The 27,581-nt window shown below is 37.5% G+C and overlaps 1 protein-coding gene across 1 annotated transcript in view; it reads right to left on the bottom strand.

The window, feature by feature from the left end:
• Positions 1–26,375, bottom strand: part of CPO (carboxypeptidase O) — a 31,689-nt gene extending 5,314 nt beyond the window's left edge. The window contains exons 1-7 of the mRNA XM_015110798.3: positions 26,216–26,375; positions 16,133–16,229; positions 10,188–10,289; positions 7,356–7,460; positions 6,016–6,126; positions 4,816–4,906; positions 3,467–3,669 (exon numbers count right to left, since the gene is read on the bottom strand). Coding sequence (XP_014966284.3) covers positions 3,467–3,669; positions 4,816–4,906; positions 6,016–6,126; positions 7,356–7,460; positions 10,188–10,289; positions 16,133–16,229; positions 26,216–26,283 — 777 coding nt within the window. The 5' untranslated portion in view covers positions 26,284–26,375. The remainder of the gene's footprint in view (positions 1–3,466; positions 3,670–4,815; positions 4,907–6,015; positions 6,127–7,355; positions 7,461–10,187; positions 10,290–16,132; positions 16,230–26,215) is intronic.
• Between the last annotated feature and the right edge of the window lie 1,206 nt (positions 26,376–27,581).

Genomic DNA, 27,581 nt, shown 5'->3' with positions numbered 1-27,581 from the left:
TCCATGAGGAATTACTATGGAGAAGCGGAGAGGAGTAAGAGATAGATATGAGAGGCATTCAGTTGTGATCCTCAGCTTAGCTATTTGGGCCCTTCTGAGAAGATAAAATGGAAATCCCCTAGACTTCTGAATCCAACTTCTGTCTCTGGAGGTGGAACTCCTGATTGTACTTCTCTCTCCTGACACTACATTGCAAGGCTATGATAGAGCCAATTTCTTTGCTGCCCTTTTTTTCTCAGCCTACAGGTACTTCCTAATAAAAATAATAAAAACTCATTTGCCAATAGTACATAATATACATTTCTAAAAACCTCTGGCCTGCTTAACAACTCCTTCTCTGGGCCCAGAGAATTTCCTGTAAGCATATATTCAGAGGCAGGCCCACAGAATGGTTGAATAAAGCCCTGGTCTGGTAGGGGTGGTGGCAACAGAGCTTGGGATGGAGTACAGAGGCTGATCCGAAGAGAATTCAAATGGAAAGAATGTAAGCATGTAAAACATTAAAATTCTTATAGCTCTTCTAATTTCCAGAGCAGTTTAGAAAGAGTCTATATATAGTTATGTTTCTCCTACATAGTGATTGCCAAGCTGTCTATCACGTAGTATAATATTTACCATGATTTCTATAAACTTTTGGTTTTGTAAATAATAAAGATTAATTACTAGTCTCTGTTGCTTGTAAATAGTACTAGAAATGGAAATCTCCTTGGAGCAGTTGGCTTGATTCTGTGTCTTTGTGCACTCTATCAAAGCTTGCCCCCAAGAACCTAAAAACACTGCTAAGTAGCTTCAATAAGGTAGGCATGTGGTAGTAAAATATTCACAGTCTTTTTATTGAAAAGGCTTGGAGATGACTGTTTATGTGAACTCTTCAGCACCTGAGACTGTAAGAGACACAGAATTGAAGCCATCTTTCTCAATTTGATTTACTGTTTTCTGTATATAGTGCTATGAAGTTGCTAGTTATTCCCTTCTTAGAGTTACTGTCCAGCAGTGGTGGTGCCATTGCCTCAGGTCCCTCCTGCTGTCTTGCTCCTTCTAGCCTCTGGCCACAGCACAGGGCTCTAACCAGACAGTCAATCAGCAGTAGGAGACCCTCCAACCTTTGAATACAAACTTGCAAAATGGTCACATAGTATCTGTTTTCCTGAACCAATTAGAGAATGAAGTACCCAAAAAACATACTGGAATATACTAGCCTCCTTTTTCTGTTGGTGGAAGACCCCTTTCCATCAAACATCTCTAATTACCTGTCTTTGGAGATTCATCTGTGTTTGTCACAGACCCCTTTAAGCAGAAGGTAGGAATCTACAACAAATATCCCCAAAACTGGGAAAAAGGGAGCATTCTGGGCTTCTTGACTGAAATATCTGCTTCTGTATATTTCTTTATTGAAGAAATAGAACTTCCAGTTCTCACAAATGAGAAGGAAATAGCGCATAGTTGACTGGGAATCTAGCTGATAGACTCCTAGAAGTTGCATACCCTTTCTGAGCAGAGAGAGGCAGTGTGAGGTAGTGGGATGATGAATGTGTCCTCTGGAGTCTAAAGACATGAGTTCCAGCCTGGGCCCCACCACTTTCTATTTATAGAGTTCTGAAGATAAAGTTAACTCAGAGTTTCAATTTCTATACTCCAAAGTGAATGTAATATATTATCATGAGGGTCAAAGGAGATAATAGCTATAAATCTCTTCTGTAAATTGTAAAGATCTAGGCAGATGTTAGTTATTTCCACGTGTTACAAAATGATCATGCAGTACAAGTGTTCCTGGACCAAGAAAAGAAAGAATAATTGCAAGAAAGGTACTTGAGTATTGTTGGATATTTTTGAGTGTTGGGAGAAGGGCTCCCTCCAACATAGGTCTATAGTAGTTTTTCTTTTAGTGTTCAGGCCTTGTGTCTTCCGGGTTGTGCTCCAGAGGGAGATGTGCAAGAGGTGTAACCTAACCAAGAGGTCATCAGGCCTCTGTGATATTAAGAACAGGGCAAGCTTAGCCCCACTCCTTCTCAGCATTTGCATGTAAAGAGGAGCATGTTTTTTTAAAAAATAAAAAGATAAACAGAAAATAACAAGTGTTGGCAAGAATGTGGAGAAACCCTTAGGTACTGTTGGTGGGAATATCAAATGGAGCAGCCTCTATAAAAAACAGTATGGTGGTTCCCCCCAAAATTAAAAATAGCGTTGCCATGTGATCCAGCAATTACATTTTGGATATGAATCCACAAAAATTGAAAGCAGAGTCTTAAGAGAGATTCACACACGCATATTCAGAGCAGCATTGTTCACAATAGCCAAAAGGTGGAAGCAACCCAAGTGCGTCCATTGGCAGATAAGTGGATGGGATGAACAAAATGTAGTGTATACACACAGTGGAATGTTATTTGGCTTTACGAAGGAAGAAAATTAGGATACACCCTACAACATGGGGAAACTTGGGATAATATGCTTAGTGAAAGCCAGTCATAAAAAGACAAATACTGCATGATTCTATTATATGAGGTATCTAGAGTAGTCAGATTCATAGAAACAGACAGTAGAGTGATGGTTGCCAGGGACTCGTATAGGAAGAAATGGAAAGTTGTTTAATGGGCATAGTTTCAATTATGCAAGATGAAGAAGTTCTGGTGATTGGCTGCATAACAACGTGAATATACTTAACAGTACCAAACTGTATACTTTAAAAATGGTTAAGATAGTAAATTTTATGTTTATTTTACTACAATTAAAAATGTAAAAAAAAAATAAAAGGAAAACAAATATTGCAATTTGCAATTCTAAATTTACCCTCTCTTTGATTTGTGTCTGTTGTCCTCTGGTTCACAAAAGGGCAAAGAGCCCAGTCCTTCTCAGTAATTCTGCCCAACATTGCTTGGGTAAACACAGCTTCAGAGAAGGACCCGGATAAGACCAAAAACAGTTTCCCAAATGCAAGCTCCAGCTTGCATTTTGCTGGCACTTCCCCTTACAAATAATCCTAAGCAAATACTGAAGGAAGAGTTTAGAAGAAAATAGAGCATTGTGTTTAGCAGAGAAGAGAGCAGATATTATTTAGCCATGTTATTTTAGATATGCCATATTCCACTAACAGCTGGCAAGTTCTTGAAAGCATGGTTCAAAAGCTGTAATTGCTGAACGGAGCTTCAAGAGAATTTACAGAAATGAAAGTGCATTCCTGCAGATTATTAACATAATCATCTCATTTATATTATAGATGAATACCTAAGATGTCTCCCAACTTGACACTTTATGAAACAGGTAGTTAATTAACGTAGGTAAAGCAGCATTTAACCCAAAGCCTTCCCAGCAGGCGTCTGGCAAGGTGCAAAAGCAGGAAAAAGAAAATAGGGATAAGCAGAGAGAACAAAAGGGCAACTGGAGCCAAAATCTTGGAAATGGAAATCAGAAAAAGGAAGGCAGAGGTCTTGCTGAGGTTTTTCTGGAGGCCTTCGTGCTGTGGACTCACCATTTCTGGGTGGTTACTTGATTTATTTTTGGTGTAGCCATAAGGTGTGAGAATTAACTGCCCATAAGAGTGCATGGTCAGGAAGCACAAAATATCGTCCTTCTTGCTCTCTACAAAGCTGGCAACGGCTTTAGTCTCTGGTTCAGACACTGGCCCTGTCCCACAGAATGTTTGATCTTGGCAGTTTCTAGATGCGCCAATGCCTAGAATATGGAAGAAACCACAAAGAAGGCTGCATGATCTCAGTTTGGAAATGACCAATGGCAAGGAGTCATCCATACTCAGGGCATCTGTGAGTAGAATCAGCGCCTGCCCTTGGTTGAGTTAGTCTTGGCTAGATTAGTCAACTTGTATAGTCACTGAAGGATAACCATTCTAGAAGGAACTCAGAATGGCAGAAAGGGATAACGTTAGGATTTAGAAACAAACTCCATGCTTCCATGGCCCAGGAAAGGGGCTACAAAAATGAAATGGCATTTTAGTATACTTTTACTTAAACCTGTGGTGGGCCCTGAAACAAATGCCTGGAAAGCAGTTCTTGGGTTCCTGGGTAAGGTTCTGACGTTGTCTTTTTGATTTAAATCTCTCCTTCATGTCTTACTAGCTTGAGTCTCATTAGAGCTATTTAGCAAGGACATAAGTGGTCTGTAATCCTCATTAATAATAATAAGAATGATCAGCTGAGCACCTCTTATCTGCCAGGTACTGTACCCAACACTTCCTAAGTAGCATCCCATTTAATCCCCACAACAACCTACTGATAAGGTAGGGTTACTGTGACCCACATTTTACATAAAAGAAAACTAAAGCAGAGAGATGAAGCAATTTTTTCAAGACCACACAGCTGCCAAGTCTCAATTTTAACCCTTCCCATCTGGTTAATGGCAATGTTCTCAGCCATTCCTCCTTCTTTATTTGCTTCCAATTCACTGGGCATATTGAGATTTGGAAACATGAAAATGCCATAAGGAGAGAAAAATGTTTGGTTTGTTTACTGCCCACCCCCTGCTATGAAATAATCTGCAAGGATAAGTCTCTGATTTTTCTTTTCTTTATGATAATTCATATATTTAAAAACAAAGGGATGGATTTGAAATATATCCACACTGGTCTAAGTCTACTTTGTTCTTGTTTAGCCAGCCTCACTTGAAGAGAGTCCTGTACTGGAATGCTGATAGCTCTTACTATCTAGATGATATTATCCTGTTAGAGGGAATAAAACTCATTAGGAAGCCCAGAAAGCTATATTAGATGTTTATTTTCAAAAATTATACATTTAGTAATTCATCTCTTTTCTTACTTCTCAGCTTTATATTTGTTCATAATTCATCTACTAAGCAGGTACTTACTGCACCAAGATGCATTGAAATTTCGATTGAGATCCGTCCCAAAACATGTGCCATTATTATGGGGTGAACGGGATTTCCTCCAAAGACGATCCTGTAGCAGAGGAACATAGGGATGTTGCTGTTCTAAGGTTTCATAAATCACAGTGTTGGTGATGATAGGTGGTCCTTGAACATGAAAAATGTTTCCTGGGATTATCTGGAAGAACTTCCCTTTAACATGAGGCAGCTTGTGTGTGTAATTTTTAGTCTTACAGATGGGCTAGCAGCCCCCAATAATAGGAACATCTGTACAACCAAAAGTATACATACATGTAAACAATTAAATTGGAGGAAGTAGTTTGGCCTTTTCCTCATGAGCAGATTAGCAGTGCCTGTGGACGTGATCTGCTTACTCAGGGAACGTTTGCTTTGGAGTCATTTTTTACGTCCAAGTGATACGGGATGAAAGGGAAATAGCTTGACAGATGGAAAAAGGCCGTTCCAGGTGTGTCAGAGATGGTCTCTGCACATTTCTGGAAGCTGAAGACTGATGAATGGAGATGGAAATAAAGACAAGTGTCATCAGACAAGCACAGAGGGAGGACTCGATTCACACACGAGGCCAGAAAGGCTATTCCAGAGAAAGGGGCCCCTGAAGTCCTTAGGGGACTAATGGAAAAGAGGAGGCAATGAATACTCTCTAGAAATAGGGGCTCTTATTTGAGGAGTGATAGACTTCAGGGACATTTTAAAGAGACAGTTGTCTGCTGCATAAAAACCCTTTATGTGATGTTTGCCCCCTGTGTGAATGAGTGCATTGAGAAATGTAGGCTGGTTTTGTGTTGATACATTATTCATTCCCTTTATGCTTCTAGAACTGATTTGACATGGATGCAAGTTGGTACATGAATTTTTATCAATATAATCCTAATTGGGTGGCAGGCAATCCACAAACATTAAGAAGATGGAAGAGAAGAGGAAGAAACAAAGAAAAAACCTGTAATGGACTTCAACTCTAAAAAGGCCTTAGGCTTCCTCAGGCCTAAACTTAGTGTAGATGGTTTGATTAAAGATGTTAAGCTGATTTTTATCCCAAATGGGGTTCCTTTCTTTACATAGGTATAAAATATTTTTAGAGCTGGAATGGCTAACGCTGAAAAATTAACCTGAATTGAGCTTTAGTTCATGAATGCATCCCAAGACCAAACATGGTGTACTCACAGTTGTCCAAGTGTAGATATAACCATCTATGTTAAGAACTGGAAGGACATAGAAGTCCAGGTTCCTAAGGAGCTTGCGTATCCTTGAGTTGTCTTTATAGTTTTGTAGAATCTGGAAATTTAAGAAAGAAATGTTCAGAATTATTTTGAGAAGAGATCTTTTCTCACTTAATTTCCTACCAATTTCAACTTGATTATAAGAGGTGACTGCACATCAAACCTCCACCCTCCAGCCCCCAAGCCCTCCTCCGTTGTCTTATTATGGTAGTTGTTCCCAAATTTTATCACACATCAGAATCACTGAGGGACCTGTTAAGACACAGATTGCTGGCCTCTGCTCTCCCTTACCCCATTCACCTCCCGCCATCCCTGTCTCCGCATGTTTCTAATTCACTAGGTTTGAAATGGAGCCCAAGACTTTGCATTTCTAGTAAGTTTACAGTTGGTATTGATACTGTTGATCTGGGGACAACACTCTGAGAACTACTCTTGATGGGTTTCTCTGTGTTTGGGTTTCTGAGAAAACTGACCAAGAAAGTATTCTGTATTACTTTTAAAGGTTTCTTATTCCCTCAAGGGAGGATTATAAGTAATACACAAAAATTCACTATGCTGGGTATTTTCTGTATGCTAATCTCTTAATCCACACTACAGACCCATGAAGCAGTTATTTCATACTCTTTTTACAGATGAAAAACTAGAAAATTGGCCAGGCATGGTGGCTCACACCTGTAATCCCAGCACTTTGGGAGGCCAGGGCGGGTGGATCGCCTGAGATCAGGGGTTCCAGACCAGCCTGACCAACATGGAGAAACCCCATGTCTACTAAAAATACAAAATTAGCTGGGCATAGTGGTGCATGCCTGTAATACCAGCTACTCAAGAGGCTAAGGCAGGAGAATCGCTTGAACCCAGAAGGCAGAGGTTGCACTGAGCTGAGATAGCCCATTAAACTCCATCCTGGGCAACAAGAGCAAAACTCCATCTCAAAAAAACAAAACAAAAACAAAAACAAAAACAAAACCTAGAAAATTTGCCAAATACTATTAGAAAGAGGCACAGACAGGATTCAAACTCATCTCTGACTCCACAGACATTTGTTCTTCTATATTTAGATATGTTTACTCTCCAATAAAAATTATTTTGGATGCACTGGAAATAGATCAGAATATTGTTTTCAGTGAAGTTACTCATTAATTTTATTTCACTTGAGGTGAAGGATTAGCACAGTAAAGAGTTGCATCACTAACATGTGAAAGAAGCATGGTTTGTAAGTAGCCAAGAAGTGACAGGTATTTTATGGGGGTGATTTACCAGTATGAGGAAGCTAAAGATACTTACTTCTTTGACAAACCATTGGCAAAAAGCAGGAGCAATCCATTCTCTGGCGTGAATTCCACAGTCCATCCAAATGATCTTTTTGGGATTACCAGATGATTGGCTGATCTGGAGAAGACATCCATGCCCCATTACCAAACAATTGCTGATTATTGTAAGCCACTGTGCAAAGTTATGAGATTTTTAATTCCCCTAGAGGTCCCTTTTTAAAATCCACTCTGTTGTTTCAAGAGGGAGGCAAGGATGCTAATGAGACAGCCATCAATATGATTCTTTCCTCTGCTACTCTTGTTCTCCTGCCAGTTACCCTGATGGTTGTTCTCAGGACCATGCACTGACTCCCCATGGTACCCACCCCAAAAATGATCTTGCCTATACCTTAAATTATTCCCTAACTATAGATAAAAGTATAACCTCTAATCCACAAGCTAAGAGGCTAAATATGGATAAACTTTATAAAACCTTTGCACTTAGAGTTCACTTAGAGTGGTGAAGTGCACAAGAGGTAATATTCAAGAATCATAGGTCTTTAAAATGAATCCCAATCTCCACTCAAAATTCTTGAAATTTCAAATGGATTCAATTACACAAATTCCCCTTCCCCTGAGAGACTCCCTGACTCCCTGCCAGCCCAATCTTCTTTCCTTCTCCCCATTTGCTATTCTCGTACATCAGTGCAGCCTCACTCTAAGGAAGATTCCCCTCTTTCAGAGGGGTGGGTGGGTGGGAATTAATCTGCTAACTGTGGATTCTCTTTGGTGAAGAGGCTGTTAACACTCCCATGCTTAGAACAGTCATGTCTGTTTTGGATTTGTAAATAGCCTAGACCATGGCTATTTGTTGAAAACCACTGGGAGCTGGGGTGATGAAGGCTCCCTTCCTCTCTATGAGAAACTTACAAAATTAAATAAATACATGACTGGATCTATCATATTCAAGGAATTTTCTCCTTTTAGCGTCATCTATTTTCCAAATTGTCAGGACAATTCCTAATCCACCTCTTACCTTAATTTTTTTTTTTTTTTTTGAGACAGAGTCTCGCTCTGTCACCCAGGCTATTGTGCTGTGGCATGATCTCGGCTCACTGTGACCTCCACCTCCCAGGTTCAAGCGATTCTCCTGCCTCAGCCTCCCAAGTAGCTGGGACTACAGGCACGTGCTACCACGCCCAGCTAATTTTTGTATTTTTAGTAGAGATGAGGTTTTACCATGTTAGCTAGGATGGTCTTGATCTCCTGACCTCGTGATCCACCCACCTCGGCCTCCCAAAGTGCTGGGATTACAGGCGTGAGCCACCGCACCCTCTTATAATTCTCTTATAATTAGCCTTTTTATGAGTACATGTATGCTAACTACGTGTTTATCTTTATCAACTCTTTATTATGTGCATGTTCTATTCTTTATAATATGCCCCAGGCAGAGGATATTTAGATGTCTTTTTGGCTGCTTTAGCATAGACTTGGATGGCCTATGGAAAATCAGGTAGGCAGGTGCTCCATGCTTAATATATCAACCAGTTGCTCACATAATCCCTGGGTAAATTCTATTTCAGAGCCAATAATTTTTAAGAGTTGTAGTTAACTCTCAAATTTAGGGCTGTGATTTGTAAATTAACACACCTACACTAAGTAGTAAGAGAGCAGTGAACTAAGTAACGCTGGTTCTTAATGTCGTACTACTTTAGTAGTGGTTCTTAAACAGTGGTCCAGGACCAGTGGTATCAGCATCACCTAGGAACTTGTTAGAAATGCACTGTGGTATCGCTTCTCAGCCTTTTGGCTATGATCAAGTGTAAAAATGCACTGTGGTTCTGAAACTTGAGTGTGTATCAGAATCACCTGGAGGAAGGCTTGTTAAAACAGATTGTTGGGCTCCAACCTCTGAGTTTCTGATTTAGTAAACCTTTGCAGGGACCTGAGAGTGTGCATTTGTAACAAGCCCTCAGGTGGTGGTGGTGGTGGTGATGCTGCTGCTGCTGCTGCTGATGATGATGATGATTTAAGTGCTGCCCTTTGAAAACCACTGGTTTGGTGCAGAGATTGTCAACTCTGGCTACACATTAGAATCACCTAGAGAGTGTTCGAAGTACACCCGGTCCCATCCTGAAACAACTGGGTCAAAATCTATAACCAACTTAGGTGGAGTCTAGGCATAAGGATTATTGGCAGCTCCCAGGTGATTTTAATTTGCAGCCCGAATTGAAAAATCACTGGTCTAGAACCAGGAGCCCAAGGGTCCTGGCCCTGTGGAAAAATGGCTTTTTGGTCCCAAATACTTTTGGTCATGTTGCATGCAAAAGGGGTAGGAGATGCTGGAGACCTGGTTATACCCCTGGCTATACTGACATCTGGCTATGTGGCCTTTCACAAGTCACCTCACTTCTCTGGATCTTTGTTCCCTTAACCATAAAAGGAAGAAGCTAAAAATGAAGGTTATTGTGGTTTTCAAACATGTTTCTTTTTTTAAAAGAACGTTTTAAAATTTAAAAATATAAACAAAATAACAACTTAAAATACAGATGAGAAGTGAACGGGCTCTGGTTGAAGCATGAGTGGACATTGTCCACTTCTGGGCCCTGCTGGTTTTCAGCCCTACCCCATGGTCCCACTCAATTCTCCCAAATTCTCTTCACTCCTGAACTTGATTTCACCCAGATGATTAAGGCAAGAACATCTACGAGTTTTGAACTTTAAGAGCCCAGTTTGGGGTGGAAAAAGCGAAGTGATTCTGCATAGCCTCTTTTCCACACTTCTGATTAGAGTCTCTGAATAGTAAACACATATCCTCAGATTGGATAATTCTCCCGGTAAGGTAATTCTCAGCCTTCTCACTCACCTTCAAATAATACATGGGGTGGGTCTCATAGGTCACTCCTAGGAAATGCTGTGTCACCACTTCCTTGTACTTCTCACTGATCTCTCTCATCCACTGATAGATCTGAAACAGCAAGGGAGGACTGTGGCTATCAGCAGGAAGATTGTTTGCATGCCTCTGATTAAGATAACTGCTTCTTTCACTGACACATTGAACTCTGTTATCTTTGCTCTAGACTGCAACAGCCGTGTGGTAAAAGAAACAGAAAAGTAAACCTCCCATCTTTCCCTTTCTTTTACAATCTGTTCTCTCACCAAGTCTTAGGATCTACCATTGCACTTTCAAATAAGTTACTAAGAATTAACAGCTTGAATAACCCACCAGTAATACTTCAGAAACATTGTGTAACAGTACATCCTTCAATTGACCACCAGCCTTAGCTTTCATGTGGCACACAATCATGCCAGAAATTTCAGGTCAGGCTTATTTTGTGAGATTTTCTTCCATCTTTATGGATCCCAGTGATATCTTTTGCTGATATCCATGCGATATGGTTTGACTGTGTCTCTACCCAAATCTCATCTTGAATTCTGTAATCCCCACATGTCATGGGAGGGACCCTGTGGGAGGTAATTGAATCATGGGTGTGGGCTTTTCCCATGCTGTTCTCACGATAGTGAATAAGTCTCACAAGATCTGATGGATTTAGAAGGTGCTACCCCCAACCCCCTTCGCTCTGCACTTCTCCTTGCTGCTGCCATGTGAAGAAGGACTTGTTTGTTTCCCCTTCCACCATGATTGTAGTTTCCTGAGGCCTCCCCAGCCCTGCTGAACTGTAAGTCAATTAAATCTCTTTCCTTTATGAATTACCCAGTCTCTTGTATGTCTTCACAGCATTGTGAAAATGGACTAATACAGTATATTAGTACTAGTAGAGTAGGGTCCTTCTATAAGGATACCTGAAAATGTGGACACGACTTTGGAACTGGGTGAAAGGCAGAGGTTGGGAACAGTTTGGAGGGCCCAGTAGAAGAAAGAAAAATGTGGAAAAGTTTGGAACTTCCTAGAGACTTATTGAATGGCTTTGACCAAAATACTGATAGTGATATGGACAATAAGGTCCAGGCTGAGGTGGTCTCAGATGGAGATAAGGAACTTGCTGAGAATTTAAGCAAAGGTGACTCTTGTTATGCTTTAGCAAAGAGACAGGAGGCATTTTGCCCCTGCCCTAGAGATCTGTGGAACTTTGAACTTGAGAGAGATGATTTAGGGTATCTGGAGGAAGAAATTTCTAGGGAGTAAAGTGTTCAAGAGGTGACAGAGCATAAAGGTTTGGAAAATTTGCAGCCTGACAATGCAATAGAAAAGAAAAACTAATTTTCCGGGGAGAAATTCAAGCCTGCTGCAGAAATTTGCGTAAGTAATCAGGAGCCAATTGTTAATCACCAAGAGAATGGGAAAATGTCTCCAGGGCATGTGGGAGACCTTCACAGCATCCCCTCCCATCACAGGCCTGGAGGCCTAGGAGGAAAAATTGGTATCATGGGCCAGATTCAGGGCCCCCCTGTTCTGTGCAGCATAGGAACTTGGTGCTCTGTGTCCTAGCTGCTTCAGCCATGGCTAAAAGGGGCCAAGGTACAGCTCAGGCCATGACTTCAGAGGGTGAAAGCCCAAAGCCTTGGCAGCTGCCACATGGTATTGAGCCTGCAGGTGTGCAGAAGTCAAGAACTGAGGTTTGGGAACCTCCACCTAGATTTCAGAGGATGCATGTAAATGCCTGGATGTCCAGGCAGAAGTGTGCTGCAAGGGCAGAGCCCTCATGAAGAACCTCATGAAGAACTGCTAGGGCAGTTCAGAAGGGAAATGTGGGGTTGGAACCCCACACAGAGTCCCCACTGGGGCACTGCCTAGTAGAGCTGTGAGAAGAGGGTCACCATCCTCTGGACCCCAGAATGGTAGATCCACTGACAGCTTGCACCATGCACCTGGAAGAACTGCAGACACTCAATGGCAGCCCATGAAAGCAGCCAGGAGTGGGGCTGTACCTTGTAAAGGCACAGGGACAGAACAGTCCAAGGTTGTAGGAGCCCACCTCTTGCATCAGCATGACCTGGATGTGAGACATGGAGTCAAGGGAGATTATTTTGGAGCTTTAAGATTTAATTACTGCTCTATTGAATTTCGGACTTGCTTGGGGCCTGTGGCCCCTTTGTTTTGGCCAATTTTTTTTCCATTTGGAATGGTTGTATTTACCCAATGCCTGTACCCCCATTGTATCTAGGAAGTAACTGACTTGCTTTTGATTTTAAAGGCTCATAGGTGGAAGGGGCTTGCCTTGTCTCAGATGAGACTTTGGACTGTGGACTTTTGAGTTAATGCTGAAATGAGTTAAGACTTTGCGGGGCTGTTGAGAAGGCATGATTGGTTTTGAAATGTGACAACATGAGATTTGGGAAGGGCCAGCGGTGGAATACATTGGTTTGGTTGTGTCCCCTCTCAAAACTCATCTTGAATTGTAGTTTCCATAATCTCCATATGTCATGGGAGGAACCTGGTGGGAGGTGATTGGATCATGGGGTGGGAGACAAGCTTTCCTGAGCTGTTCTCATGATAGTGAATAAGTCTCAGGAGACCTGATGGTTTTATAAAGGGCAGTTCCCTTGCACACACTCTCTTGCCTGCTGCCCCCACGTAAGACATACCTTTGCTCCTCCTTCACATTCCACCATGATTGTGAGGCCTCCCCAGCCATGTGGAACTGTGAGTCCATTAAACCTCTTTCCTTTATAAATTACCCAGTCTCGGGTGTGTCCTTATAGCAGCATGAGAACGGACTAATACACCATGGTTCCAAGATTAGAGAAGACCTGAGTATGGCCTTCTCACATGTTCTCACATGCCAACAGAAGTTTCTGTATCAAGTCCTAAGCTAGTTGTTTTGATTCAATTGAGTAGACCTGAATAGTGGCTGATTTACTTACAAGTCTTATGTTGTGCTTAGAAAGAGTTCTTACACCTTGGTCTGGAAGTCCATAACTTGGGGTTCCGTAACAGTGAATGCAATAAGAAAATTCACAAACATAAGACATATTCAGACAATCAGCAGCATTTCACACCTCTTACAATCAATTTCTATATAGTTGATGTCTCTGACAGACAACAACCAAGAGTTATAGTAAATATAGTAAATAATATATTTATTATTATTTACTGAATATAGTAAATAATATACAGTTATTATATATAGTTAATTGGCCAGGTGTGGTGGCTCACACCTGTAATCCCAGCACTTTGGGAGGCCAAGGTGGGTGGATCAAGAGGTCAGGAGTTCAAGACCAACCTGGCAAAGATGGTGAAACCCTATCTCTACTAAAAATACAAAAAAATTAGCTGGGCATGGTGACTGGTGCCTGTAATCTCAGCTACTCAGGAGGCTGAGGCAGAGAACTGCTTGAACCCAGGAGGTGGAGGTTGCAGTGAGCTGAGATTGCCCACTGCACTCCAGCCTGGGCGACAGAGCAAGACTCCATCTCAAAAAAAAAAAAAAAAAAAAAAAAGTTAATTGAGGGATAACAAATATCCTATTTGAAAATTGTTATATCTCAATTGACATTCATTTTAGCATGGGATAGGTAGAGATAAAATTTATTATAACAGTAATAATACTTACTCGAGTGAGGGTATTTTCATTTCAGTCTATTCACTGAAAAGAATAACAGCTTACCACAAGCATAGTTGCGTTTATATCTGTGATGGGACTAGGTCAGATGCAGATGCCTTAAGTCTTGAGAGAGCTACAAATAGCAGCCAGTAGCAGCAACAAATATTTTTTATTTATTGCTTGTTCAGTACATAGTAGTATTGTTTATTTCATTTACTCTCACAACAGTGCTACAAGATAGATACTACTATTTCTGTTTCACAGATGAGGAAACTGAGGATTAAAAAGTTTAAGTGTCTTTGTGAAAGTCACACTGCCAGCAAGTGCTCAAGCCAGGTGTGAACACATCTCTGATACCAGGTCATAAAGCGTCCATGGGCCATACTGGACCTTTTCAAAACTGTAGAACTTTCAGTACTTTGGGGTGACTACTATATAAGAAAGTGTAAATCTTTTCTTGTACTTATTGAAAAAAATTTTGGAAAATATGAATATATTCCCAAATGCTGAGAGAATAAATTGGTAAAGGTCATTCGAAGGGCAAATTGTGCATTTATATAAAAATGTAGACATGCAATGTGACCCAGTAACTCTATTTAGAAATTTATACCTCAAAAAAGATTTGCATAATGTCACATACATACACACATGTACATAAGTAGAAGCTAATTTTTCACTGTATCCAATTTTGGAAACCACCAAACTTATCTTAATAGCAATACAAATATTTCTTTTTTGGGGAGAGAAGCTATGATTCAGTTTATTTTCATATAAATTGTAAAACATTAAATAATATTTTGACCTTTCCAGTTTTACTGTATGGAGATTACAGAGGGTGTGGTTGTAAGGTATAATTTACATGGTCTTGTCTATTTATACTTAAAAGGTACATTCAACATAATTTTTTTTGGTTCCATCCCCTTTTTTTAAAAATTATACTTTAAACTCTAGGATACATGTTCACAACATGCAGGTTTGTTACATAGGTATACATGTGCCATGTTGATTTGCTTCACCCATAACTCGTCATTTACATTAGGTATATCTCCTAATGCTATCCCTCCCCCAGACTCTCACCCCCCTATTGGCCCTGGTGTGTGATGTTCCCCTCTCTGTGTCCATGTGTTCTCACTATTCAAATCCCACTTATGAGTGAGAACATGTGGTGTTTAGTTTTCTGTCCTTGTGATAGTATGCTTAGAATGATGGTTTCCAGCTTTATCCATGTTCCTGCAAAGGACATGAATTCATCCTTTTTTATGGCTGCATAGCATTCCATGGTGTATAGGTGCCACATTTTCTTAATCCGGTCTATTATTGATGGACATTTGGGTTGGTTCCAAGTCTTTGCTATTGTGAATAGTGCCGCAATAAACATATGTGTGCCTATGTCTTTATCATAGAATGATTTATAATCCTTTGGGTATATGCCCAGTAATGGGATTGCAGGTCAAATGGTATTTCTAGTTCTAGATCCTTGAGGAATCGCCACACTCTCTTCCACAATGGTTGGACTAATTTACACTCCCACCAGCAGTGTAAAATCATTCGTATTTTTCCACAACCTCTCCAGCATTTGTTGTTTCCTGACTTTTTAATGATTGCCATTCTAACTGGTGTGAGATGGTATCTCAACATGGTTTTAAGTTGCATTTCTCTAATGACCAGTGATGATGAGCATTTTTTCATATGTCTGTTGGCTGCATAAATGTCTTCTTTTGAGGAGTGTTTGTTCATATCCTTTGCCCACTTTTTGATGGGGATGTTTTTTTCTTATAAATTTGTTTAAGTTCCTTGTAGATTCTGGATATTAGCCCTTTGTCAGATGCATAGATTATAAAAAAATTTTTTAAAATTTTCCCCTCTTAAGAACTACTGCATGTGTCCTGTAAATCCTACAAAAAATACATTTCAGCTAAATATGATTCAATCAGAAGGCTTCTCCACCTCACACTCATGTAAACAGCAATGCTGGCCAGCTTAAACTTGCTAAGAACTTGACAAACAAAAATAAAATTTAATTCTGGTTCATGTTCACAGCAGCAAAACTGGCTCATTGGGATGTTCTTGACCATTTTCTTTTTGTTATTAATTTTTTAAAATTTCATATCACCAGCTTTTATAGCTTCAGTGGTGGTGGTGGGTAAGGAGATGTTCAGGAATCCCTTGAACTCAATGTATTGACAGATCTTAACACCACATTTTCAGCCTCTCTAATGCATGGATATTAATAGTGAGCCATTCTTTGCCTGTTCGAAAGTGGGTTGTGACCACCACCAACCTCCCGCCATGTGTCCTTCCTTACCTCTCCCATGGGGTGGTATATGTTATAGGAATACGTCTCCAGGCTCCGTGGACTGACTGGCTTGTCCACAATCTCTTGTCTGTGTTGTGCTAAGGATCTGCAAAGGGAAGAAAGTAAGAGGAAAAGCAGTGATGAAACTGGGATATCCTGAGGGTTGGTGGGTTGATGAAAAAGGTAGTAGAATCAGTGTGCACAGGATTTGGAGGACAAAGGCCTGTGTTGGAGTCCTTGGGTCTGTGACTTACTAATTGTGAGACCTTAGGCAGCCATTGAGCCACTCTGAGCTGAAGTTTCTTCATCTGTAGAGTAAGGACAATTATTCCAACCTTGCAGGGAGGCTAAGATGATTTGACAAAATGTTGTAGATACAAATAAAATTTGTATATGAAATAATAACTAAGATTTATTGAAGTGAAACTTACAAGACATGCACTGTTCTAAGCAATTTAAATCTCATTTACTTCTCTCTAAAACTCTGAGATAGGTACTCTTGTTATCTCCGTTTCAGAGATGAAGAAACTGAATCACAGGGAAAGTGTTATTAGGGATTTAAACCCTGACAGTCTGACTGAAGACCCTGCAATATTAACTACTCTACTGCATATAATAGTGAGAACTAATATTTTTTTGCAATGGTATATCTTTTTAAAAATAAACTTTATTATTTAGCACACTTTCAGGTTCACATAAAAATTAAGCAGAAAATACAGATAGTTCCCATTTACCCGCTATTCTCACACATGCAGAATCTTCCCCACTATAGACATCCCACACCACAGTGATACATTGGTCAGAATCAATGAACTTACTTTGACACATCATTATCACCCAACATCATCCATTGTTTATATTAAGGCTCGTTCTTTGTACATTGAATGGATTCTGACAAATGTTTGGTGACACATATTTACCATTATAATATAATACTAAATTGTTTTGTTTTGTTTTTGAAACAAGGTCTCACTTTGTCACCCAAGCTGGACTGCAATGGCATGATTATAGCTCACTGCAGCCTTGGGCTCTGGACTCAGAATATCCTCCTACCTCAGCCTCTCAATTAATTGGCACCACAGGTGCAAGCCACTACACTCTGCTAATTTTTAATTTTTGTAGAGACAAGGTCTCACTGTGTTTCTCAGGCTGGTCTCAAACTCCTGACCTCAAGCAATCCTCCTGCTGCAGCCTCTCAAAGTGCTGGAATTATAAGTGTGAGCCACTGAGCCAGGCACAAAATAGTTTTAATGCCTTAGAAATCCTCTGTATTCTTCCAATTTATCCCTCCCTTTCCCTAACCCCTGGCAACTACTGCTCTGTTTACTTCTCCATAGTTTTGTCTTTTCAGAATGTAACATAGTTGGACTCATACAGTATGCAGCTTTTTCAGGTTGACTTCTTTCACTAAATAATATGCATTTAAGTTTCCTCCATGTCTTGTCATGGCTTAATAAGCTAATTTCTTTATTAGCACTGTGTGATATTCCATTGTTTGGATATACCACAGTTTATTTATCCTTACTCATCTACTGAAGAACACCTTGGCTGCTTCCAAGATATGGCAATTATGAATAAAGCTGCTATAGTCATCCCTGTACAGGTTTTGGTGTTGACATGTTTTCAGTTCATTTGGATAAATACTAAAGAGTGCAATAGTTGGATCATATGGTAAGAGTTTGTTTAGTCTTGTAAGAAATTGCCAAACTGTCTTGCAAAGTGGCTGTACCATTTTGAATTCTCACCAGCAATGAATGAGAGTTCCTGTTGCTCCACATCCTTGTCAGCATTTAGTGTTGTCATTTGTTTTATAGTGTTTTGGATTTTGGTCATTCTAATAGGTGCAAAGTATTATCTTCTTGTTTTATTAACAAATATTATTATCTTGTTTTAATTTGTGATTCCCTAGTGACATATGATGTGGAATATCTTTTTTTGTGTTTACTTGCTATCTCTATATTTTCTTTGGTGAGATGTCTGTTCAAGTCTTTTGCCAATTTTTTAATCAAGTTATTCCTTTTCTTGTTGCTGAGTTTTAAGAGTTCTTTATATATTTTGGATAACAGTCCTTTATTGGATGTGTGTTTTGCAAATATACTCTGTCAGTTTGTGGCTTGTCTTCTTGTTTCTTAACATTGTCTTTCGCAAAGTAGAAGTTTCCAATTTTAATGAAGTCTAGCTTATCAATTCTTACTTTCATGGGTTGTGCCATGTGTATTATATCTAAAAACCATCACCATAACCAAAGTCATCTAGGTTTTCTCTTATGTTATCTTCTAGAGTTTTATACTTTTGCATTTTCTATTTAGGTCTATTATACATTTTGAGTTAATATTTGTGAAGGTGCAATGTCTATGTCTAGATTCACTTATTTTGCATTTGGATGTCTAGTTGTTCCAGCACTATTTGCTGAAAAGACTATTTTGTTCCTTTGTCAAAGATCTTTTGACTATATTTATGTAGGTTTATTTATGGGATCTCTGTTTTCTCCCTTTGATTCGTTTGTTAATTTTGTTGCCAATAACATCTGTCTTGATTACTGTGGCTTTATATTAAGTCTTGAGGTTGGGTACTGTCAGTCCTTTGACTTTGTTCTTCTCTTTCAATATTGAGTTGAATATTTTGGGTCTTTCACTTTTCCATAAAAACTTTATAATCAGTTTGTCAATAACCACTAAATAACTTGCTATCAAGTTGGGAAGAACTGACATCTTAACAGTATTCAGTCTTCCTGTCTATGAACATGGACTTTCCATTTGTTTAGTTCTTCTTTGATCTCTTTCATTAGAGATTTTCAGTTTTCCTCATACAGATCTTGTACAAATTTTGTTAGATTTGTACCTAAGTATTTTATTTTGAGCCATGCTAATGTAAATGGTAACTTGTTTTTAATTTGATATTTTACTTGTCCATTGATGTTACATAGGAAATCAATTGACTTTCTAATATTAACTTTGTATCCTACAACTTTGCTATAATTGCTTATTCCAGGAGACTTATTGTTGATTCCTTCTGATTTCTGCATTGACAATCATGTCATCTTCAAACAAAGACAGTATTATTTCTTTCTTCCCAATCTGTATACTTCTAATTTTTTTCTCTTGTCTTATTACATTAGCTAGGACTTTTAGTACAATGTTGAAAAAGAGTGCTGAGAGGGAACATCCTTGCCTTGACCTTAGTAGGAAAGCTTCTAGTTTCTCATCATTAAGTATAATGTTAACTGTAGATTTTTTGGAGATGTTGTTTATCAAGTTGAGGAAGTTCCCTACCACCTTTTTAATCACAAATGTGTGTTAGATTTTGTCAAATGCTTTTTCTACATCTATTTATATAATCATGTTATGTTTCTTCTTCAGCCTGTGGGTAGAACAGATAGTATTAATTGATTTTTTGAATGTCAAACCAGCCTTGCATACCTGGGACAAATTCCACTTGGTTATGGTGTCTAATTCTTTTTATACATTGCCGAATTTGATTTGCCAATATTTTATTGAGGATTTTTCTATCTGTGTTCATGAGAGATATTGACCTGTAATTTTCTTTTCCTTTAATTCTTTGATTTTGGCGTTAAGATAATACTGATCTCATAAAATGAGTTAGGAAATATTCTCTCTGCTTCTATTTCTAGAAGAGATTGCAGAGAATTGGTATAATTTCTTCCTTAAATGTTTGGCAGAATTCACCAGTGAACCTATCTTGGCCTGGTGCTTTCTGTTTTACAAGATTATTAACTATCTTTAAAAAAATTTTTTTTTTTAATTTTAAAATATTTATTTATTTTGAGTTGGAGTTTTGCTCTTGTTGCCCAGGCTGGGGTGCAATGGTGTGATCTCGGCTCACTGCAACCTCCACCTCCCAGGTTCAAGCGATCTTCCTGCCTCAGACTCCCGAGTAGCTGGGATTACAGGCATGTGCCACCATGCCTGGCTAATTAACTATCTATTCAATTTTTTAATAGATATGGGCTTATTCTTAATGTCTATTTATGCTTTATTTTTTAACAAACAGCTTAATAGAGCTACTCAGTGCCACCTCTTTACCAGATACTGTGCTCACACCTAAGAGAAACATTCATGCACAGTATATAATTTTATTCTCACTACAACTCTGTAAATTGTTATTCTCCATATGTTACAAATGAGGAAACTGAGACCAAGAGAAATTAGGTAATTTGCAAAGAGTCACAAAGCTAGTAAGTTATACAGCTAATATTCTATCTCTAAGCCACACAAACATTTGTTGAATTACTTAGTTTCCTAGTTTAAATGCTTTATGTAAGCAAGAAATGGGGTTATATTTTTATTGTCAGGGCATATTAAGTGGTAATTCATTTACCCAGCAAATATGTACAGAATGACTACTATGTTAATGGCATTGGAGTATGAACTTGTGGAGCTGCTGGGGTACAAACTTTTGTATAGTGATACTGAGTTGCAATGCAGTGTGTTAGAGGTCTAATTAGCTAACATTTCTATGACTTTTACCTATTCTTCTACATTTTCTTGAGCATTCAAAAAATGCTCAAAATAGTATTGTATCTTTTCTTTCTCTAAGTCTTCCATTTCTTTATTTGTAAAATGGGAATAATAATAGTACTTTACCAAGGGATTTTTATGAGGATTAAATAAGATAATCTGTGTTTAACAATGAGCACAATTTCTGACACATAGTCAATTCCTAGTAAGTGTTAAAATACAATTCAAAACAAAGCAGCAGCCCTATTTTGCTTCATGATATTAAAAATAAAAATTGTACAAAGAATAATTTAGCCATCCAACTAGTATTATCCTCAAATAATGCCAAACTACAAAATATTTTGATAGAATTAATTAAAACACAAGTTCCAGTTATATCTATGTAAGTCCTAATTTTATTTTTTTTCTGGTTCACTTAGCATCATGTACCACATTAAGCTACTTGAATGGAAATCAATTTCTCCACACAATTCCACTACTTTAAACTTAGAGTTAGATTTATTATTAATTGTTAGTAATATTAATAATAATTTGAACTTAACAGAAGCTCTTTGTCCTCAAAATTAAAAATGTTTTATTACATTGTTGAATGAAGTTTGCCCTATTAGCCTGTCCAAATGAAAAGACAATCTCAATGTCTTCATGAGATAGGATTGTCTAAATAATTGGTTAAAACAATAAAAATGAATTTTAAAAGAAGATTAAAAGAAATAAATGTTATTTATATTGTAATAGTTGAGAAACACTTATCTTCTTCATGTTATTCACAAATGTATTTCTAATATTTACCATTCATTTGATTTTTTTAATAAACAAAGGTGCTTTGGAGTGAGAAATTTTAATACAAAAATATATACTAGTGGAAGTAATATGTTGAGGCTGATTGCTTTACAAAAGGGTATCATTTTGTAAAGAAAATACATGTATTTTCTATTGTATTTAAAATTCATAAAAATTCATTCTTAACATGCATTTTCAGGAGCACATTTCATGTCTTTATAAACTAATCAGCAAATATGTATATTTTATACTAACAATAGTTAACCCTTACTGAGCACTATATGCTAGGCACTGGTCAAAGCACTTTATATTATTATCTTATTTAACTCACTCAACAGCCCAGTGGCTATATACTCTTACTACTCTATGCAAAAGTAGTAATAGGTAGTAGTAATTGAAAAGAAGATTTCTTTCTTGCAGAATTAAAAATCTGCTTAAGACAATATGACATAAACACATCAAAAGCAAAATAACTTAGCCATTAAATAACAAGACATAAGGTATAAGCTAGTGTCTGATTAACTACCCATTAAATGGTGCACAAAGTATATTAAGGTCAGGAGAGGCAGAATTCCAAACTCAAGCATAGCCAATAATAACAACCAATATTTTACTAGCAATTGTGTATGCTAGAAACTGTTCTAAAAACTTGATATCTGTTTCATGTCTGTCCATCTATCTGTTTATAATCTATCTATCTATCTATCTATCTATCTATCTATCTATCTATCTATCTATCTTCATTTGATAGTAACAATAATTCTTAAGGTATATACTACTATCCCAGGTTTTTTTTTTCCTGAAGACTTTGTGACATATGCTTAACTATTCTTTTATTACATCCTAGAAAATAAGGGTGAAGTATTAATTAGTCCACTTTTAGGGGCTAAAAAATCATCCAAATTGTCTATCTCTGATTGGGACTATAAAGATAGTAAAAATAAGTATTATAAAGTCACTAGAAAATCATTTTAATCCCTTCTCAGAATGGGGAGAGGAGAGGGAATGAAGCAAATGAAGAGGATATTCTTTTAACTTCCCCCAACCCCCCACTCCCTGTCTCTCATTCCTCACACTGGCTGTTTGGCCCATCCTGTCCTGCCAGGAAATGAGATCATTGACGATGGTTCTGCAATGGTGTTGAGAACAAGGATGATGGCTGCTCTTCCTTCCTTCACATAGTTTAGCAAATGTTTGGGTTTTCCCTTATCATAGTTATCTACTCAGTGGTCTAGGAAAGTGAGTACACTAAAAAGTGGGGTTTGCACCTGGTGAATTCCTGTTTCAGTTGGGCTGGGATTCCCTGGCAATGCCATAGCACTGATTAAATAAATTATTATTTTATTATATTAATTTATTAAAAATAAATTAAATTTATTTAATTAAATAAATTAAATTTATTTAATTTAATAAATAAAGATAACCTAACATCCTCAGGCATTTGCCTTACTCTTGGCTGATGTCTACAAATTGTGTGAGTCTGTTACTCCCTAAGCCCAGCACTAAACAACTGGGTCCATTTCATATGCAAAAAAAGTGAATGGTCTGGGATTTAAGTGAAAGCCCCTGATATTAAAAATGCTTATCACTTGTATATGGAACTAAAACACAATACTTAAGCCTCAGAAACTTGAATACTTTGTTCAAATGAATGCTTAAACCGTATACTTAGAAAAGGCTATTCTCTGTTTCTAGGCAATTTCTTGGGTGATGCATAATACATGTAGAAAGGAGGGGAAAAGTTGGCTATCTCCCAAATTATCACCGGTCTCATCTCACCGATCAAATGAAAAGATTATTGTACTTTGTGTATTCTTTTTGAACGGGAATTCATAAAATGTTTAATAGAGAAAATGATCCTTTGGGGTACATTATTAATAAAGTCTGCAGATCAAAGATGATGGTCTGATAGCATTTTGACTGGAATGTATAAAGAGGCAAAAAAATCTTAATGAATATTGAGGCAAATTTTGTGTTTTAAATACTTGGTGAAGAAATAGTTACATAAATATTTCATGATAGTTCTGTATTTTCAGACTTTATTTTTCTGCTTACAAAATTAACATATGCCTAACATGGAAAATGTAGAAAGTATGGAGAGGTGAAAAAGGAAGAGAAAAATAGAAAAGAGAAGGAAGAATTATCAATAATTACATCTTGTTGAGTAACAACTACTGATATTTTGGCATATTTCCTTCCAGACTTTAATCTGTGCATTTATTTTTCTTAAATGCCGTACAGATTATATCTATATCTATATATAATTTTGTATTCATTTCTTTGTATTCTGTATTCTACCAAAGACATTTCCTCAAACCAATGAAACCTCTTTAATGGTTGCACACTATTTGACAGTAAGCATATGTTACATAGTATCATTTATTTAAATATTTTCTTCTATGCTGGATATTAAAGCTATGTCCCTTTTTGTTTTTATGCTATTGTAAATAATTCTAGAGATAATAGCTTTTTGTGTAAATCTTTGTTCTAATTTTCTATTGTTTCCTTAAGCTACATTCCAGAAAGAAGAATTAGTAGATCAAAGAGGATGAACATTTTCAAGCCATTTGATTGATATTGCTAAATCCCGCATGATTATACAGAGTTGCACTTTTTCAGGATGTATGCAATGTATAATATATGGGAGACTACCTTCCTAAATGTTCAAGAGAAATATTACAAAGCTTGTAATTTTTATTAATTTTAAATTTTCTAGACTACTACCGCGCATGGTGAATAAAGACCATCAAAAATTGCAGCTAACATATGTTTTGAGTTGGCAAGAGTTACATAAAAGGGACCATTATTTTATATCAATAACTAATAATTTAAATAAAAACAGCCAATAAAGACAAGCATGGTCAAGTGCAGTCATGAGGAACTGTCCAATGGAAGCTGTCTTATCTGAGTCCCACTGCCTGAGCCTAATCACTTCCATAATTTAACCTGGGCTTGGAATCTAATTTTTTAAATAAAAGTTTTATGTCACATCCATTGCACAATGTTTGCAAAATGAATAATAGTTGAGGGAAGGGAAAAATATCACCAACCAAAGATAACAATTACCATTTTAGTACATGCTTTTATTTTATTTTTTAAAGTACTCCATTAGATTTATATGCAGCCTCTTTTCTTTAGCATAAAACACATATTTTCCTATGCCATTAAAAAGTTTTATACTTATTTTTCTGTTGTATTAATAATATCCCATTGTCCTATATTACATATCAGCATTTATGTAACCTAACATAGACATTTCAATTGTTTCCCAATATTAGAATATATATATTATAAATAAAGCTGCCTCTCAGAGTTGCATAAAACTCTTTCAGACTTTAGTTTATTTCCTCACTATAGATGTCCAGAGGCAGGAACACTAGGCCAAAAGATTTATGTTTTAAGGCTCTTGATATTTTTAAGCAGCCTAATTTTTTTTTTCATATTTTCCTGTAAAATGTAAGAGTCTTCGTTTCCAATTTATGGATGAGGAATTTCAGAAAGGAAAGTAAATGCACTATGTATATGAAACGAAGTAAACTAATGGAAAAATGAGAAAGAAATATTCAAACATGTTTTTGATATTTCAGAGATCCTGGACTCTGTACATACCTGAAATTGAACTGTCTATAAGGATAAGGAACAAGCTGAGGTCACACAAATATTGTTGGACAAAAATTGGAATGAGTTTCTATGTTATGTGAGAGCAAGTTCATTGCAAGATTTCTTTAACTGTGAAGCAAAAGAGGAAATACCAATTATAACCACATATGCTTCATGAGATATGCTAAATCAACAAAATAATTATTTGTGTACGAACAAGGGAAATACACACTTTCTGTGGAAACTATACACACACACACAGACACAGATTTCAATAGAATGTATTTAGAGAACTTATGATTCATTAAGAATAGGGAGAGACCACAAAAATGGGCAAATGACATTAATGGGCAATTTATAAAATGATAAAATTAGTAATAAGCAAGACAAAATATTTACTCTTATTATAAATCAAAAAATTCAAAGGAAGTCAACAATGTGTATTTTTTACTTGTCAATTTGCCAAACACTTAAAAAGTGCTTTCATACACTGTTATTGGAAGTGTAGATTGATGTAATCTTTCTAGAGGATAATTGGGCAATGTATAGCAAGATTCTTAGATTTTCCTCAGCTACTGACCCAATAATTCCACTTCTTAGAGAAATAATCAAAGATTTGAAAAAGCACAAAAAATTGTGTAGCTGGATGCTCATCACAGCATTATTTGTAAAAATGAAAGAGCAAGACTTGACTAAATGACAGAATATTATTAGCAATTTCAACTATGTTTTAAATAAATTGCTAATGCCATAGGAAAATTTCTGTAATACAATTTAACTGAAATATTTCAGAAATAGTGCTGCATACATAATTAGCTAGCTATCTGAAAACATTAATAGTACTTATCTCTAGATGAAATTATTTGGTCATTTTAACATTTTTCTTAATAATTAGGATAATGTGATTTACCAGTTGAGATACTATGAAAATGAGGGATATAGAATTTGCATTACAATTTTCTTTTTCCAATCACAAAACATGACATGTCTATTGGTATATGTCATGCATTGTGTTAGGAAATGTTTGTTAGATATTTATTCATTTATTCAAGGATTATTAGAGGACTATTATTATTCAGTGATAAATTTCAGTGGTCTTTATTATTCTTGTCTCGTGGTGGTATATATGAGTAGTAAGGAAGGAGAAGCCAGCTGCCTTGGTCTTAAAAAAAAAGCATTCAATTTAGACAATCTAAATCATAATAATCAGTCCCTCTTCCCACTTTACACTCACCTATCGTATCCCAGCCCTCCAGGAACCAGCATCCCCAAAAGATAAAGGATTTCAAGCAGAGGCTTCATTCTGCCACAGAGTAAGTTAGAAAATTCTGGGCCTCTCTGGCAGTGGATCAAGTGTCCTTGAGAATGAATGCATCAAGACTGTGGCTCCCACAATCAAGATGAGATAAGTCATTTAGTGGATGTCTCAGCAGAAAGAGACTCGGGCAATTGCTTTATTAACTCTATCATGTCCTCAAACCACCTTTTCCAATGGGGGAAATGCTGTACCATTTGATATTTCATTTCTTCTCTAAAACCAAATTTATGTGAGCTCTCAACTTCACCAGATCCTGAAATAAATTTCCTCCCTATGTAAAATCACCTCGGAGTATTTCTAGGAATCCCCATCACTCATACTCAAGAGCAGTCATTCCTGCTCTTCCCCTCACACAGGTTGGATGGGAATAGTAGGCTAGTCTTTCTGAATCACGAGCCTATTCATGAGACCAGAAAGAATACTCTGCTCTGGTCATAATGAACATGGTCATTATTCAGAATTTCCTCTTCCTCTTTCAATCTAAGGCTTTGATTGGGGTCAAATGCCTTCTCTTTTTCTGATGAACCACATCACCAGCTTCTTAAACAAACCCAGATCTCTCCAAATCTGAGCAGTGAAAACAATGGCAATCCTTTCCCAAGTGGATTTTACCCCCATGCCCCTCTTACATGAAGGACTCTGTCAGATACTCCACCATGTTTTCAGACGTAGCCAACTTATGCTTGAGTCTCATTGACCAGTAAAAGTAAAGACTCACGTTAAGACCTCTGCTAATAGTCTAATTGAGCAAGGCAAACTTTAGTGCAGGGCAGGTAGAGTATTTAAATGGAGTCCCTGGCATTTAGGGACCCAGTTTAAATCTTTTGCCCTGTATTCATGCATTCATTCTACAAAAATCTCATGAGCACCACTTTATACAAGACACTACGCTAGATACTTAGGATACAAAGGTGAACAAGGCAGAGTCCCTTCTTTTATGGAACTCACAGTAGAGTTGAGAGAAAAATAAACAAGTACACAAACAAATGTTACCATTTCAAGGAAAGAGAATGCAGTTAAAAAAATAGAGGAGATAATCGCTTCCATGCTCTCTCCAGGCATGCCATGCACCCAGTCCCTCCATGTGTTTAGCAACCCAGAGGCTCTCCAAACTCTGTTCCCATGTATTTTTATGAAGACTTCATTACATGGGCATGGTTGATCATATCATTGGTCATTGGTGATTAAATAAAACTCCAGTCCCTCTTTCCTCCCCAGAGATGGGAAGGGATTACTGAAAGTTCCAACTTTCTAATCACATGGCTGATTCTCCTGGCAACCA

The sequence above is a fragment of the Macaca mulatta genome, chromosome 12, assembly GCF_049350105.2.
Source record: "Macaca mulatta isolate MMU2019108-1 chromosome 12, T2T-MMU8v2.0, whole genome shotgun sequence".
Taxonomy (NCBI): Eukaryota; Metazoa; Chordata; class Mammalia; order Primates; family Cercopithecidae; genus Macaca; species Macaca mulatta.
This window is presented reverse-complemented; position numbering and strand designations above follow the sequence as displayed.